Source organism: Cyprinodon tularosa, unplaced genomic scaffold (assembly GCF_016077235.1).
Source record: "Cyprinodon tularosa strain WSP-4 unplaced genomic scaffold, ASM1607723v1 ctg185, whole genome shotgun sequence".
NCBI classification, from domain to species: Eukaryota; Metazoa; Chordata; class Actinopteri; order Cyprinodontiformes; family Cyprinodontidae; genus Cyprinodon; species Cyprinodon tularosa.
In genome coordinates, this window is record NW_024038643.1 from 1,435,723 (window position 1) to 1,450,097 (window position 14,375).

At 38.0% G+C, this 14,375-nt stretch overlaps 1 protein-coding gene across 2 annotated transcripts in view; it reads right to left on the reverse strand.

The window, feature by feature from the left end:
* The window catches only part of dock1 (dedicator of cytokinesis 1), a 305,990-nt gene that overhangs the window by 242,198 nt on the left and 49,417 nt on the right, over window positions 1-14,375 (reverse strand). Inside the window, exons 8-12 of one of the 2 annotated variants that reach the window (XM_038282563.1) lie at window positions 12,637-12,788; window positions 11,143-11,224; window positions 10,499-10,634; window positions 3,425-3,497; window positions 72-151 (exon numbers count right to left, since the gene is read on the reverse strand). In XM_038282563.1, the coding sequence (XP_038138491.1) occupies window positions 72-151; window positions 3,425-3,497; window positions 10,499-10,634; window positions 11,143-11,224; window positions 12,637-12,788 (523 nt within the window). Of the gene's footprint in view, window positions 1-71; window positions 212-3,424; window positions 3,498-10,498; window positions 10,635-11,142; window positions 11,225-12,636; window positions 12,789-14,375 lie in introns of both variants that reach the window. The other variant, XM_038282562.1, reaches the window with a different exon arrangement.

Sequence of the window (14,375 nt, forward strand, 5' to 3'; positions counted from 1 at the left end):
CCATATTGTATATCCTATACACACAATGGCATGTAGCTGTGGGCAGCGTTGGTGTCGACTTTCCACATTACCTTGGCCTTTGTGATTGACTTCTTTAGCGGTGATAACTTTGTTGATGACAGTCTGCAGGAAGTCGTTCTCTCCTGCCACCCTGGGTGAAAAACGGGAGATGTTCAGCTGCTTGTGGCGAATGGCATCGTCCAACGCCAGCCTGCAATACGTACACGACAGGCAAACACCACGGGAGGGGAGCAGAAAGATGGCAGAAAGTAGAGAGATACAGCAGGAACGGGTTTGGAAGAGGCCAACAAATTGGTGGGTCAAAGAAAGGAAGCGAGATGAATGAGAGGGAGAAAAAGAGACATCGCAGAGTGATGTGGATACTACGATAGAGATAAAGTCACTTGTTAGCAGTAAACAGTCGGCAGAATGAGTAAGAAGAGAAAAAATACAATTAAGAGAACATGCTTCCTTAAAATCTACATTACATCTCAAATAACTGAATCCTTATGATAAAGAAAAAAAAAAAAAAAAAAAAACTAAGCCAAAGTGGCTTAAACTCCTAAATATGAAAGAAGTTGTTAATTCACCAAAACACATGATGCGCCAAATAGAAATGATTACATGTAATTGAGAAATCTGCAGTGTGGCAGCCGTCACACCATAAAGAGAAAATGTCTGCAGTACATAAAACCATTATGGGACCAGAAAACAGAATGGAAGAAAAGAAGAAGCGTTGATGTTAGGATGAAAAGCACAACAAACCGACTTTAAAGGAGTCTTTAAAATTACAAAGAATTTCAATCCTAAATTAAATAAGTGTCGCCTTGCTCTTCCAAACAAACATATTTCAAGTGTTTATTTCTGTTGGTCAAACTGGTTCAAACTGTCACGCGGCCCTTTCTGGAACCACTTTGACACCCCTGATCTAATGCATCAAGACAGAGATGTAACCCCACTTAAGTATGTCTATGCTTTATTTGCATAAATAAATGCATCAATGCTGCTCAACATGGCGGCCATCATGGCACTGCTCTGCTAAAAACGCACTGGAACAGAATCTCAGCCCCTTCACTTTGTACGGCTTTGTGCCTCCTCTTTCTCCTTACAATACTCTACTAATTATCTCGGAGGTGTAGCGCAGGTTGGTGATTATTGAACAGACTTTGCTTTACAACCCTCTGAAGGCTGCGTTCATTCCTGTTGGAGCACATTTTCCTTTCACTTTTCACATTATTAAGCATAGATATGGTACCTTTTGTTACTTTCCCTGTATTGGGCTGGAAATTTTACCTGTGAACCACATGCCCACTAGAAAACATCTATCTATTAAAACTACCCCTAATTGATTTAATGTGATTTTCTAAATCACAACTAAATGTTGGGTTTTCTTTAGCTGTGAGCCATAATTAACATAACGGTTACATAATATATCATTATGCGTGCAATACATTATGGGGAGTTTTACAATTTAAAATGAATTACTGAAATAGATTAACTTTAGTGTTTCTAGCAGTCTAATATCTAGACTCTACAATAAGCACTTTTACTTTTAGAACACTTGGAAGACAACCTATTGCTTGCTCCCACAGTTTTGTTTCTGTTTTTATCTTCAGCCACTATAAAGAACAGTGGTAGTTTAGAAATATATTTTTTTCTTGCAACCATCTCTTTCAATCTGCAAAATATGCAGATTAAGACCTAGCCAGATTTCTTTTCAATTAAAATGACAAGGTCATTTCAATGACCATGGCTGGTATTTGGTATTTCACACCGCGGTTTGAGCAGCAAAAAAGCGTCTGCTGCTTCATTTTTGAGGTTTGTACACATTATGGTTAGATGCTCCTCAATAGCATCTTTGATGCTCCTGAAGCGCGTCCCGTTAAGTATGTCCGGATACATCTAACGCTTCTGCTGCTCCCGAGTGGCTTTGCTATATTTGCTGTGATCAGGGGTTAAAAAGCAGTTTTAAAATATTTTTATTTGAGTATTTGTCTGTGCATTCATTATTTCGCTGTGCGGTGCGCTGTCACTGGGAATCCTCAGCAACAGCTGCCTCAGGCTTGGTCGCCTCTTGGGGGTTTTTCGCTACTGTTCGTGGCGGCTGGAAGGAGATGTGAGCCTATGTGGCATAAACTGCAAGCACCAGAATAATAAAACTGAACAAATGTTGCCAGCAGGTTTCAACATTTTAACTTAGTTTCTCTCATTGGTCGATGTTGCATATCAAGCAGCAAAAATAAAACAAAATTCTAATTCCAACATATTATGCTTGTGAAATTTTGAACATATGAGCCAAATTTTACTAAAGGAAATTAGGGTGTAACAATGGCGAAGATCCAAAATAACAGGCCGTATAATTTCTAATATGTTTAGAAAAGGACGTACAATGTAAGCCCTTACACATTGCTAGCTAAAAGCCTGCCTCCCAACTATTACCAGTTTTACTAGTAATTGCCAATTTGACTCAGATGAAGTTCAAGTCAATTTAGTTTTTGTTAGTTCTGAACTTTTACTACACATTTACAATCAATGCATGGATGGTGGTGTATAACTGACCAATATACAAATCTAACTGTGAGGGAGTCCTTTATTTGTTCCATTTCTTTTTTGTTTTTATTAGATTAGCTTCATCAAGTAATATTTGTTTATTCAGGTGTTCAGATGGTTTTCTTTATAGTGTATTCAATTGTAAAGGCAGCTGTGTTTAATGTATAATGTCCAAGACATTTCCTGTGGGTACAAATTATCCATCCAACCATCCATCCATCCCTGTCCACACTGAGATTTTTGCTTTTAATTGCCTGTATCAAATAGATTTTTTCTGAAAAAATTGAAATGGATTTTGGTTGTTTGGTTTCATAAAAAAAAAAAAAAGGCTTAGAAATGAATTTTAAATGAATTTCAGCAAAGCGGTAACATAACTAATAATAAATGTTCATACATTTAGTATATCTAACATTTAATGTTAACCTGTGGAGGATTTTGCCCAGTCTTTTTTCCAAATAATGGCTTAAGATCACTGAGTTCATGTCAAAACATCCATTATTTTTCCTGAATGGATGAGTGGAGCCCAGATTACATCACTCTAAATGGCTCCTTTATTTATTGAACATAGGCAATAATGAGTTTGGGCAGCAGCAGTTTTATTCAGGGCTCATTTTCACATTTGGACATAAATAACTCCTGCATTAAGAAAAAAGGTTCCTCTGGGCTAAATCCAACAAAACGGTGGCAATTAATGACATTAGCTTAATTGATACATAAGAGAGTCTTGGAGGTCTTGCAACGCCTGCTAATGTGGTGTCAAAGATTGTAAACCTCAGAGAAAACATCTATTCAAACACTAAAGGTCTGATATTTTACATAAAGAAAAAAAACAATTTGATTAAATTAAAGGACGTTTGCAGCAAAATGTTCTTACGGCTGGAATGGAATGAAGTGCTGCTTGTCCTCATCGTCCAATTTCCCCGTTATGATGTCGGTAACATCCATTACTGCAAAACAAAAAAAGAAAGAAAAAAAAAAATCAACAAAATGATTCTAAAAAGCTTAGTAAAACATTCAAGGCCTGCATGGGATAGTATGGCAATGTAAGAGACAGAGATGGTTGGACTTTGGAAGAAATAGCAGCTATAGCCATTTTCCTCTCTTCTTTGCTAAACACTGATTACAAGGACTGTGCTGTGAAAAGCAAAAAGAACCGACAGAGCTCATACTCTCATTATCTATATGTACTCTCTGTACATTTTCCCATTAAAACGAGCACCCTGTTTTTAGCTGTTTGTCTCTCCCAAACAAAGTCATGAATGGAAGTAATTCTGACATTATGAGTTTTCTACAGGGACACAGTCTTTCTGTTTAGCTGTGTGCTTCATGGACAAATCCATTAATGAAAATATTGCTGCAATAAACTATGTGCTGTATGTTTGCTTTCTTGTCCAGTTTGAAGTACTCCTACCCTACTGTCCCTATAGATGTGTTCCTTTCAAGAATAGAGCAATAGCACGATTACCACCACTATTAGGACCATTAGGTATTGGTTTCTCCATTTAATTTGTGTTTTTCATGGAAATTACTTCTAAAACAATTGTCCATTACAGAATTATGCAGACAAGCTTTTCTATGGCAATATAAACATACAGGCCTTGCAACTTTTGTTCACTGTTCACAACCCCCTCCGTCTGCATAAAAGCAGTAATGGAACACATTGTGGTAGCATACCCTATGAGCATCAGGTATGAGCCATTATAGTGCAGAAAAAAAAAAGTTTGTGTCGCTAAAAATATGGTAAGAGAAAGGCAATTAGAAATGGAAGAGAGACAGAACATCAAAACGTAGGTCTTTGTGGAGAAATTGAAAATGGAGTCAAGGTGTCAGTAAGTATGAGTTTTTTTTTTTTTGTTTATCTATTTATCATTTATCTACCTATGTATCAATCTATGTATTTATACAGACCACAGGCACTCTGAAGCTAGAAGACAAACTGACAGGAAGTGGTCTGTTTGACCTAAAACCACATCTGAATCAGAGTGCACGTTTCTAAAAGTTAACAGCTTGTGTGATAGAAAGCTCACAGAACAGCAGCAGCTTCAAGCACAGCTTAACAGTATTCATAGTAAATAAGACTCAGTTTCAGCTGTTAAAAGATGACTGGGAGCTGCAGGTTTTCAATTGGATGAGTCAAAGCCAGAAAGCAATTGCAAATATGTTATGGAATACGCCATGAATTATTGTTTTTATCAAATAAAAAGCAGTCTTAGGTTCATCATACAGAATCTTTGTACACCAAGAAGGCAAAGGGTTGGTTTATGAGTGCGCAAAATCAACTCACAAACATGGAGGAAGCAGTATGATGGTCTGGAAATGTTTTGCCGATCCAAGGTTGTTAAATTCAAACTGAGAGGAATCCTGAACCAAAATGGCTACCAAGCATTCTGCGGCACCATGCAATGCCCTCTGGCATCTGCCTAGCTGGTCTGGTATCTTGAAAACATTAAGTGGCCACTAACGTCTTTAGATGTGAGCGCTATTCATCTGGTCTGGGATGAACTGGAAAAATTATTCAAAGCAAAGTAACCTACGAGATTTATGGGCACTTCTGCAACAGATTTAGGACCATCTTTCTGAAGAATAATTGATGTATTTTATTGAAAGAATGCCTCAAGAGTGTTCAGCTGTTATATTTACCAAAGGCAACTTCAAACATCTAGAATAGATTTGTCAATAAATTAATTCAGTTCTATTTTTAAACTCCAACTACGTATTTGTACTATGCTATCTCTGCTATTAAACATATGTTGCTTGTGTTGTCTATTGGGGCCATGTTTTGTAAAGAAAGTACACCAAACATTGTGCCTCTTTGTTCTCTAGTGACGTTGCATGAACACAACCAATGACAAAGTTGTTGTCCCTACTAACAATGCATAGACTATAATGGTTTTTATTCTCTATAAGATTTTTTAAAAAGTTTTCTGTATTTTTCATTCCACTCTTTGTTGGACAAGACATTGACAAATCCATGTCTGCTATTAAGAGTCTAGTTGTCTTGGAGGTCTTCAACCTTCTAACCCTTAACGGATGCTTGGTCTTTTTCAAAACCGTTAAATCGATGCAATCAGCTTAAAGTCTTCCAGATTATCAATTAGCATTAAATGATCAGACTGGATTGCATTGGACTTAATGCCATATTTTATTTAAATGAAGTTCTTTTGACCCATTGGACCAGTTTGTCCTGTAAAACGTTATCTGAGGGACTTTATGCAGAGACATTAAAGGAATAGTACACCCAAAACATGATTAGCCTTCATTTTCTACTCACCTCCATGCTGAACAACACTCTGGAGTACTTTTTTGATATCTCAAATGCATCTGGAGATCTGGGAGGCTTCTTGCTGTCTGCTGACATTCAAATAATGGAGGTCCATGGCGCCCGAGACAGAAAGGTCCATAAAAGTCCACAAAAACGTGTCAATATTCCTCCATACTGCTCGTCCAATGTAATCCAAGTGTCCTGAGTGGGTAGCATCCAGAATTTACTCGAAACGAAGTCATTTAGAATGTTTTTAGAGCATAAACAGTAGTGTATAGGATTTCCTAATAGCGCCCCCATGCGCGCTCGCGATTCTACGGAAGCCGGCAGACCAAACCAGCGCATTCAGCTCGGCAAAGAACTCATGCTCTTCCTCAACACTGAAGTCCTCAGACATTTTTCTTTCGTTGTTTCTTTCTTTGCACAGGTAAACAGCACATTTCTTCTTCTACGCTTGCATTATCGGCAGACCAGACGCTGAATGCGCACTTTCTTCCGGTTTGGTCTGCCGGCTTCCGTAGCGTCGTGAGCGCGCATGGGGGCGCTATTAGGAAATCCTATACACTACTGTTTATGCTCTAAAAACATTCTAAATGACTTCGTTTCGAGTAAATTCTGGATGCTACCCACTCAGGACACTTGGATTACATTGGACGAGCAGTATGGAGGAATATTGACACGTTTTTGTGGACTTTTATGGATCTTTCTGTCTCGGGCGCCATAGACCTCCATTATTTGAATGTCAGCAGACAGCAAGAAGCCTCCCAGATCTCCAGATGCATTTGAGATATCAAAAAAGTACTCCAGAGTGTTGTTCAGCATGGGGGTGAGTAGAAAATGAAGGCTAATCATGTTTTGGGTGTACTATTCCTTTAAGACAAAGAAATAAAACAAAAACTAAGCTGCACTTTGTACAAAGTCATACAAAAAAAAATGGGACCGTTGCATAGCTGCAGAGATGTCTCCTCTGATCCAGCAACAAGGGACACATTAAGAAAAGCATTGCTTTTATCCAAGAGTCTGAAAAAGCCCTCAGTATTTCACACAGAACAGGGGGCACATTCTAGACATCTATACAGCGTGATGTGAAAGAGAAGTGATGCTACTATGACCTTGCATCTACTCCGTTACCCAGGAGGTTAGAGGATAAGCACATACAGTAAAGCTTTTATAACTAATGGCGAAGCTAGGCAAATCTATTAAAAAAAAAGAAAATAAATTTCCTCATGCTGTGCACAGTTGAAACAATGATGTCTAAAGATAGGCCACTGATAAATCAACCTGTCATTTACCTTCCCCTTAAGTGGAACAGAAGGAAAAAAAAACACTAAAAGAAAGACATAATTTTCTCAGTCTGACAACTGTGGGCAGAACGCCAAACTTATTAGTTTACTATACAACTGGACGTTTGCCAACAGAACATAATTCGTTTCTCTTTAATTCGGCAGAGTCTCTGAATTTTAGCTTAAAATATTTATGTATCTAAACAAGGACTGGAAATGATCACATAAATATTTTACAATTAGCTTAAAAAGACATGCTCTGCACACTACACCCACAGAAAACCTGCTAAAACCTGTTTGTTCCATATCATTATTTGTCTCTCTACATATGAAAGAACGTTAAAATTAGCACATAAAAAAAAAACACCACCCATCTTCCATATTGGCCATAGTATATGGTTCCACAGTCCATTTCTGATTGGCTGATAAACCTGTGTGAATGCTCTTCTCCTGGAGGAACATTCAAACATTATGAATCATCAAAACATCCAAGCAAACTGAAGCAGAACCATGGGCTTTGCGATCTCAGAGCGAACTTACAGCCCTAACAACTGACAATGTTTTTTGATTGTTTATTCAGGTAAACATTTAGGCAGCAGCGTGAGAATGAGACACTATAGCCCCATTTACACTACCCTTTTGAAACCGGGCGAGATCGGTCAGAGCACGATAACCAAGATAACTGTTTAGTGTAAATGGCACACATAACTGAACTGGACCGTGCCAGATACAACTGAACCACGCTAAACTGGAAGCAGTTCATCAGTAGGGCTCGGCGCAGTTCAGTTCTGGCACTGTTCTCAGATAACAAAGAACGCATGAGCAGACAGCGTCATCTCCATACAGTCAGCCACCGTAATCATGAAATTTCCTGCATTCATAAAAAAATTAGCTTCCCTACCGTGCCACACGATTTCCAGTGATAATTTTGCTTAGCAGTGTAATGAACCTCAACATCTGTCGTTGTTTCCTGCGTCCGTAAGCCCTAATTAGACTACCATTTTTCTTATCCAATTGGGGGAGTGGCGGCCTAGTGGTTAAGGCATAGGGCTTTGAATCCTGAGGTTGTGAGTTCAATCTCCCACAGACTGCCACTCTGGGTCCCTGAGCAAGACCCTGAACCCCACACTGCTCCCTGGGCGCCGCACAATGGCAGCCCAACGCTCCCCAAGGGAATGGGTTAAATGCAGAGAATTAATTTCGTTGCTCTGTACTTGTGACAGTGGAATGACAAAGTTGAATTCTATTCTATCTAATTCCCAAAACCTGACTGTCAATTCACCAAAGGCAGCCGTTTTTGCCCGACTCTCCGCAAACAGCAAAATTTCACAATTATAAAACATAACTCCCTGAATGGTACGAGCGCCGCCCTGTTGGTTTGCTCTTTTCCCTCAAGAGAGTAGTAGTGCCGTAGATCGCCAATAGGAGGTGAGGAACCGTGCTAGCGTGGGGTGGAAATTGTTGTAAGGAACCAAGCTTGGTTAACTGATCCAAGCTCAGTCCTAAATCAGCATGATTCGGTTTTCAGAGGGTAGTGTAAATGGGGTAATTGAATGATTCAGTTGTACAGCCAAGACTACTAATCTGGAAACTAGGTAATAATCTGTTATCACATTTTAAAACAGCAGCTCTGGAATAAGAAGCTACCATATCTCCTTTCATTATTACCCAATAAAGCAGCATTGGCTTTTAGAGCCATAGGTCTGAGACGTAAAGTCCCCTTACTTTAAACTTCTGATAGAAAAAAGATTTCTTAACAAGCTTAAATTACAATCGTAATGTGCAATTTTGTATCAAATAAATATTGCCCTTTTCAGTCCCCTGTCAGATTGTTGTTCAACAATAGGCTAAGGATATGATTATGGATAAGGATAATAAGCTTTGCAAATATACATTACAATGAAATTTGACCACTGTATTAGCTCATCCCTTAGAGAGCATTGGGAAGCTTGGAGCATCTGGGGAGCAAGCTGGGGCTTTTTCAACAAGGCACTTGCAGACTTCTCAGAAGGCTCTCAAGCATGTTGTGGCAGCAGACTGAAGGTGAAGGACACCAACAGACTTGACAAACACATCTGCAATGCCAGTCACGTTGTTGGAGAGGAGCTGGACTCTCTGACAGCAGTGTCCAAGAGGAAAATGTTGGCTAGGATAAAATCCATGCTGGACAATTCTGCACATCCTCTTCATGATGTGCTGGTCGCCCACAGAAGCACCTTCAGTCAGAGACTAATTTCATCAAGCTTCACCACTGTGTGCCACTGGAAGTCCCTCCTGCCTGTGGCCATCAAACTGTATAATTCATCTCTCTGACAGTCATTTAATTTCATTACTTATTATCATTTCTGTATTACATTACTTCACCATGCACATTAACAAAGTCATGTGTAATGAGAGTAATTTAGGTACTGGGTAGGGCTGAAAAAATTAAGTAGATCAATCGATTATTGAAATAATCGTCAACTAATTTAGTAATCGATTAATCGTTAACTGGTGTAAAGAGACGGTAAAATATACAGTATAAATATATACAATATTTGGCTGACAAAGCAACCCACCTTGAGTAGCAATTAACCCCACAATTGTAAAAAAAAAAAAAAAACATGTAAACATTTTTGCATATAAGATAAAAAAAAAAAGAACTTTTTCGTCCAGCAATATGCTCTATCAAGAACTCTTCAAGTGGAAAAATGTTAGTTTAACCTTGTTTATTTTCGTAAGAAAGTTTTCTTTAAGGAATCATTTGCTATCCGATTATTAATTGAGAAAATAATCGACAGATTAATCGATTTGCAAATTAATTCTTGGTTGCAGCCCTGGTACTGAGCAGCATTGTAAATTGTAAAAATTGTTGAGTGTATATACTGAGATCCTTATTTTATTCTTATCCTTAACTTATTTTACACCGTTTATGTGGGAAGGGTGTCATTTTACAGTGTGGATTGTAATTTTACTTATTTTACTTACTTATTTTATTTTTGCCTTATTGCACTTGTGTAAACGGTTTCACTGCAAGAAGATAATTTCCTGCAAGGGATTAATAAAGTTATTCTGATTCTGAACTCGCTGCAATATGTGATTGGATTAGAAGAATGGCTTAAGATATGTCAACAGAAAAAAATCTATATTCTTAAACCTAAACTAGGTGTATATTAAGAAATATGAAACTTTTCGTAGTTATTATGAAAAGCTCCGATATTGGTCATTAAAGCACGTCCTTATATATGTGTATAATCTAAGGTACCTTCTTGTATAAGGTATTTTCATTTTTTGGGTCACATAAAAGCTGATTTGGAAAAAAGGAAAAGCAATGTGGGCATTACATATATATATATATATATATATATATATATACATATAAATTTAAATATTGTGCACTCCTAACTTCTATAATCAGATTTACCTGCTACTCCGAAGGGTCTTCTCAGGCCTGAAGTCAGCTTCTTGGTGTTGTTGTCTCGCAGCTCCATACGCCCCACTCTGACAATCTGACACACAAAGCTGATTTTCTCTCTTTTTAAATCTTCACTTCCCAAGTCCTACAAAGAAACAAACCAAACAGTAAGTTGTTGATAGCAGATGCTGCCTTGAGCCCAGCAAAATTACTCAGCAGAAATCAGAGCAACGCATTAAGAAAAAATTGGCATGGAAATCTCATTCAATGTTCATCTGAGCTCAACAAGTCATTTCATTTAACTTTCAAAAAGTCTGAACTTTTTACAACAGCCAAACATTTTACCAAGCAAATGCTTTGGGCTCCATCTGAGAATGTTCATTTTCTGAGAGAGATGTTGACTAAAACCTGCAGTGTCTTCAGCTTGTGCATACCAGCATTGCTGCAGTTGGACTTCCATTAGACAGAGGCAAACGCCTCAGTAAATACTTAAAGCAATTCTGGATCTTTCTGAGAGAGCTTAACAAATACAGGCTCTCTACAAAGAGGCTCCCAAATGCCTCATAACATGGCTGAATAAACAGTTCTACAGTCGGACGAGCAAATGGACACAAACGTAATCACCAACGTTCTCAAAGCAAAAACACACTCACTGTGAAAACCGCCCGCAGGTTATGAAGCTCGTCGATGTCTTTCACCATACCAGAGCTCGACCATTTTACCAGGTAGTTCTCGCTGTGAGTGAAAAGCAATAATCCACATTTATCGTCTTTCCAAAGAGAAATATCCTACATATGCACACACACACACACACACACACACACACACACACACACACACACACACACACACACACACACACACACACACACACACACACACACACACACACACACACACACACACACACACACACACACAGAGCTATAAACATATGCATAGCCACTGAACTTTCTCACAATAACATAACAAAACATTCCTCTGATACTAATATATGGTTAATGGTCATTAATGACCAGTCACAAGACAAAAGCTTACAACAAACAACTGTTTTAACAATGTATTTTTTATTTCACCATTTTAAAGTGTACCACAGAGCTGATCAGATTTACATTTGACATTGTTAAAAGTGAAAAAAACCAAAAACAAAAAAACATTAGTTATCATTGTAATTTGTAGTCCTTCAAGAAGGGGAAAGGATAAATCAGCTTTACAAAATCAGTGAGGAGAAATATTTTAAATGTTCACTCTAAATTCTAATAATCTGCAAATGCCTATATCAAATAAAGGCACACTGTGGACATTGTGACCAAAAGAATTGACACATATGAGTTATTTTAAATGATTCCTTAGGCCAATATACAGGTTTGACACTATCAATGCTACAAGCGGGCTCCATTCTTGAAATATCAAAAACGTAAGTTGGGAGAAGAGGCATCGCCGTTAGTCTGGTCATGTGACCTGGAAGAACGTAGTGCTTTACAGCCACAGGCTCTTATATCATCATCGCTAGGACTTTTGCTCTACTATTTCTCCACCAGCTCGACTACTGGTCATGGCTGAGGCAAGTAAAAAAGTATAAACCTTCTAAGGAGGCTAAAAAGAGAAAAAGTGAAAGGGATAGAGCACGAGAAAGAATAAGAGTCGATCTTTGAACGGAGTTTGTTCGTTGGCGCAGGGTTAATAATTATTAATATACGACCTTTATCCTAAAAACAATAAATAGAAAAAACTAGTGCTGTTAATATTAAAGATGAAGTACAGTCAGAAGATAAATAATAATAATAATAAATTTTATTTGTAATGTACTTTACATTTAAGAAAAAATCTCTCAAAGTCCTACAGGTAAAATCATCTTAGAAGGGTAAAATCAAAACTTAAAACTTTAAAACACTAAAATCAATAGCATAATTGTAGAATGTTAAAAGTCACACTTCCTGCAAAAAAGAAATGTTTTTAATCCTTTTTAAAAGTCTGAATAGTCTGTGGTTCCCAGAGATGATCACGGAGGGCATTCCTGCAGCAGAGCAGTAGGCACGATCGAAATATATGAAATTGATGTATTCTTAATACTTTGCTGCAGGTAAAATAGGAAAAACAGTCGAAGAAATGGGGAGATCTGTAATTCTGCAGAATGATGGAGTTACCTGATAAACTTTGACTCTACTGGATCGTAGAGGGACATCAGCACCTCTGCATCCTCACCAATCTTACACACCACATTCTTCAGAGTCACAAAGAGAGCAAATGCCGGCGTCGAGGCGAATTTCGCTTGCCTCGTCAGATCAATGTTCTGCTCCTTGAAAAGCCAGAGAAACAGAGACATGTCTGTGAATGTTGTTGGGTTTTTTTAAGACCCTTTTCTGACAATTTCTGACCTTTTCCTGACAACAGCTCTTCCTTGGTTAAACAATGAAAAAAACATGACTTAAAAATTCTACATCCTATTCAGTTTTTTCCTGCAATTTCAGTCAATATAACAAGTTTGAAATATTGTGACTTTTATGGTATATACCCAAAAAGAATCTACTGAATTTCTTTTAGACACTTGTTTAAAAGTGTTCAAAATCCCCATCATTAATTATTTGTGAGGTCAACCAAAAGTAAAGGCCGCTGATTGAAAAGGTCATGTAAGCTGTGACCACATGAAAGCAAGGCACTTAGAGTTGAGCGACCTGCAGAGACTGACAAACGACATTCAGGAAAAGTAGATTAGGAATCTGGCTGAGATCGTGCCTCTCTGAAGGGGCAGGGAAATGTATTTCTGTGGCAGCAGGGACCTGCCACATTGCTTACTTTTACACTAAAGAAATCAAGAGCCAGAACTTTGATCCAATTCAAACAGCAGGAGGACTTTACAAAATAAAATCTGAAGGTTTGTGAAGTTGAATGGATTTAACAAACTTTTATCCATGCCATTTTAGAGTAGAAGAAACCTTAATCTGAATGGAATGAAATTATATAAAAAAAAAAAAAAAAAAAGTCAGGACAATATATCAGATATAAATACATGTATTCATTTTTCAAGGTGTTACCCATGTGATTCATTTAAATTTAGCATTTTAGGATTTAAACTCCTTACAAAGTGTCAGAGAAGAGAACTCCTGTTCTGTTGGCAGTGTATGGATGTCGAACAGTACAGCTGGAGTTTTTCCTCTCCACTGTCGCTACATGCATGCTTGATGTGAGGAATTGCTGTAGTCAATGAGGCTACGTTCACACTGCAGGCCTTGATGCTCGATTCCAATTTTCTAGTGAAATCTGATTTTTTTGCATTGCCGTTCACATTTCCAAATATATGCGACTTGTATGTGATCTCCTGCATGAACTGCAGTTATACAAAGCAAGTGTCCCGCATGCGCAGTAGAGGACGCAATGACATCACAGGCCAGCATGCTCTGTGTTTACGGAAGTAAACATGGATGGTAGTGCCGGAACGCATCTTACGATCTTTCCCAACCATAACTAAACAATCTTTTCAAGATGGCTAAATATAAATACTGCTCTCCGCATCATTGTCCACCACGGTTGTTGTTGTTCTTGCCGCTTCTTCATAGCAAGACCCAGAATAGTGACCTTTGTTGAGTATTAATGGCGTTCAGGTCGGATGAATGCGACCTGGCCGTTCAGACACAGGTCACATTTGAAAAGATCAGATTCGTATCGGATTCAGGACCACATAGCCACGTGGCCTGGGTCCCACTGGAAAAAAAATAATCGGGTCTGTGTTGTTCAGACAGTCATGAAAAGATCAGGATATGGCCCAAAAAATCGGATTTGGATAACTTTAGGCTTTTAAAGCAAATTAGTTTTTTTTTTTTTTTTTTTTTGAGAAATTGGAAAAATTTGAAAACTGATTCAAAATCATTTCTTTTATTTATTTTAC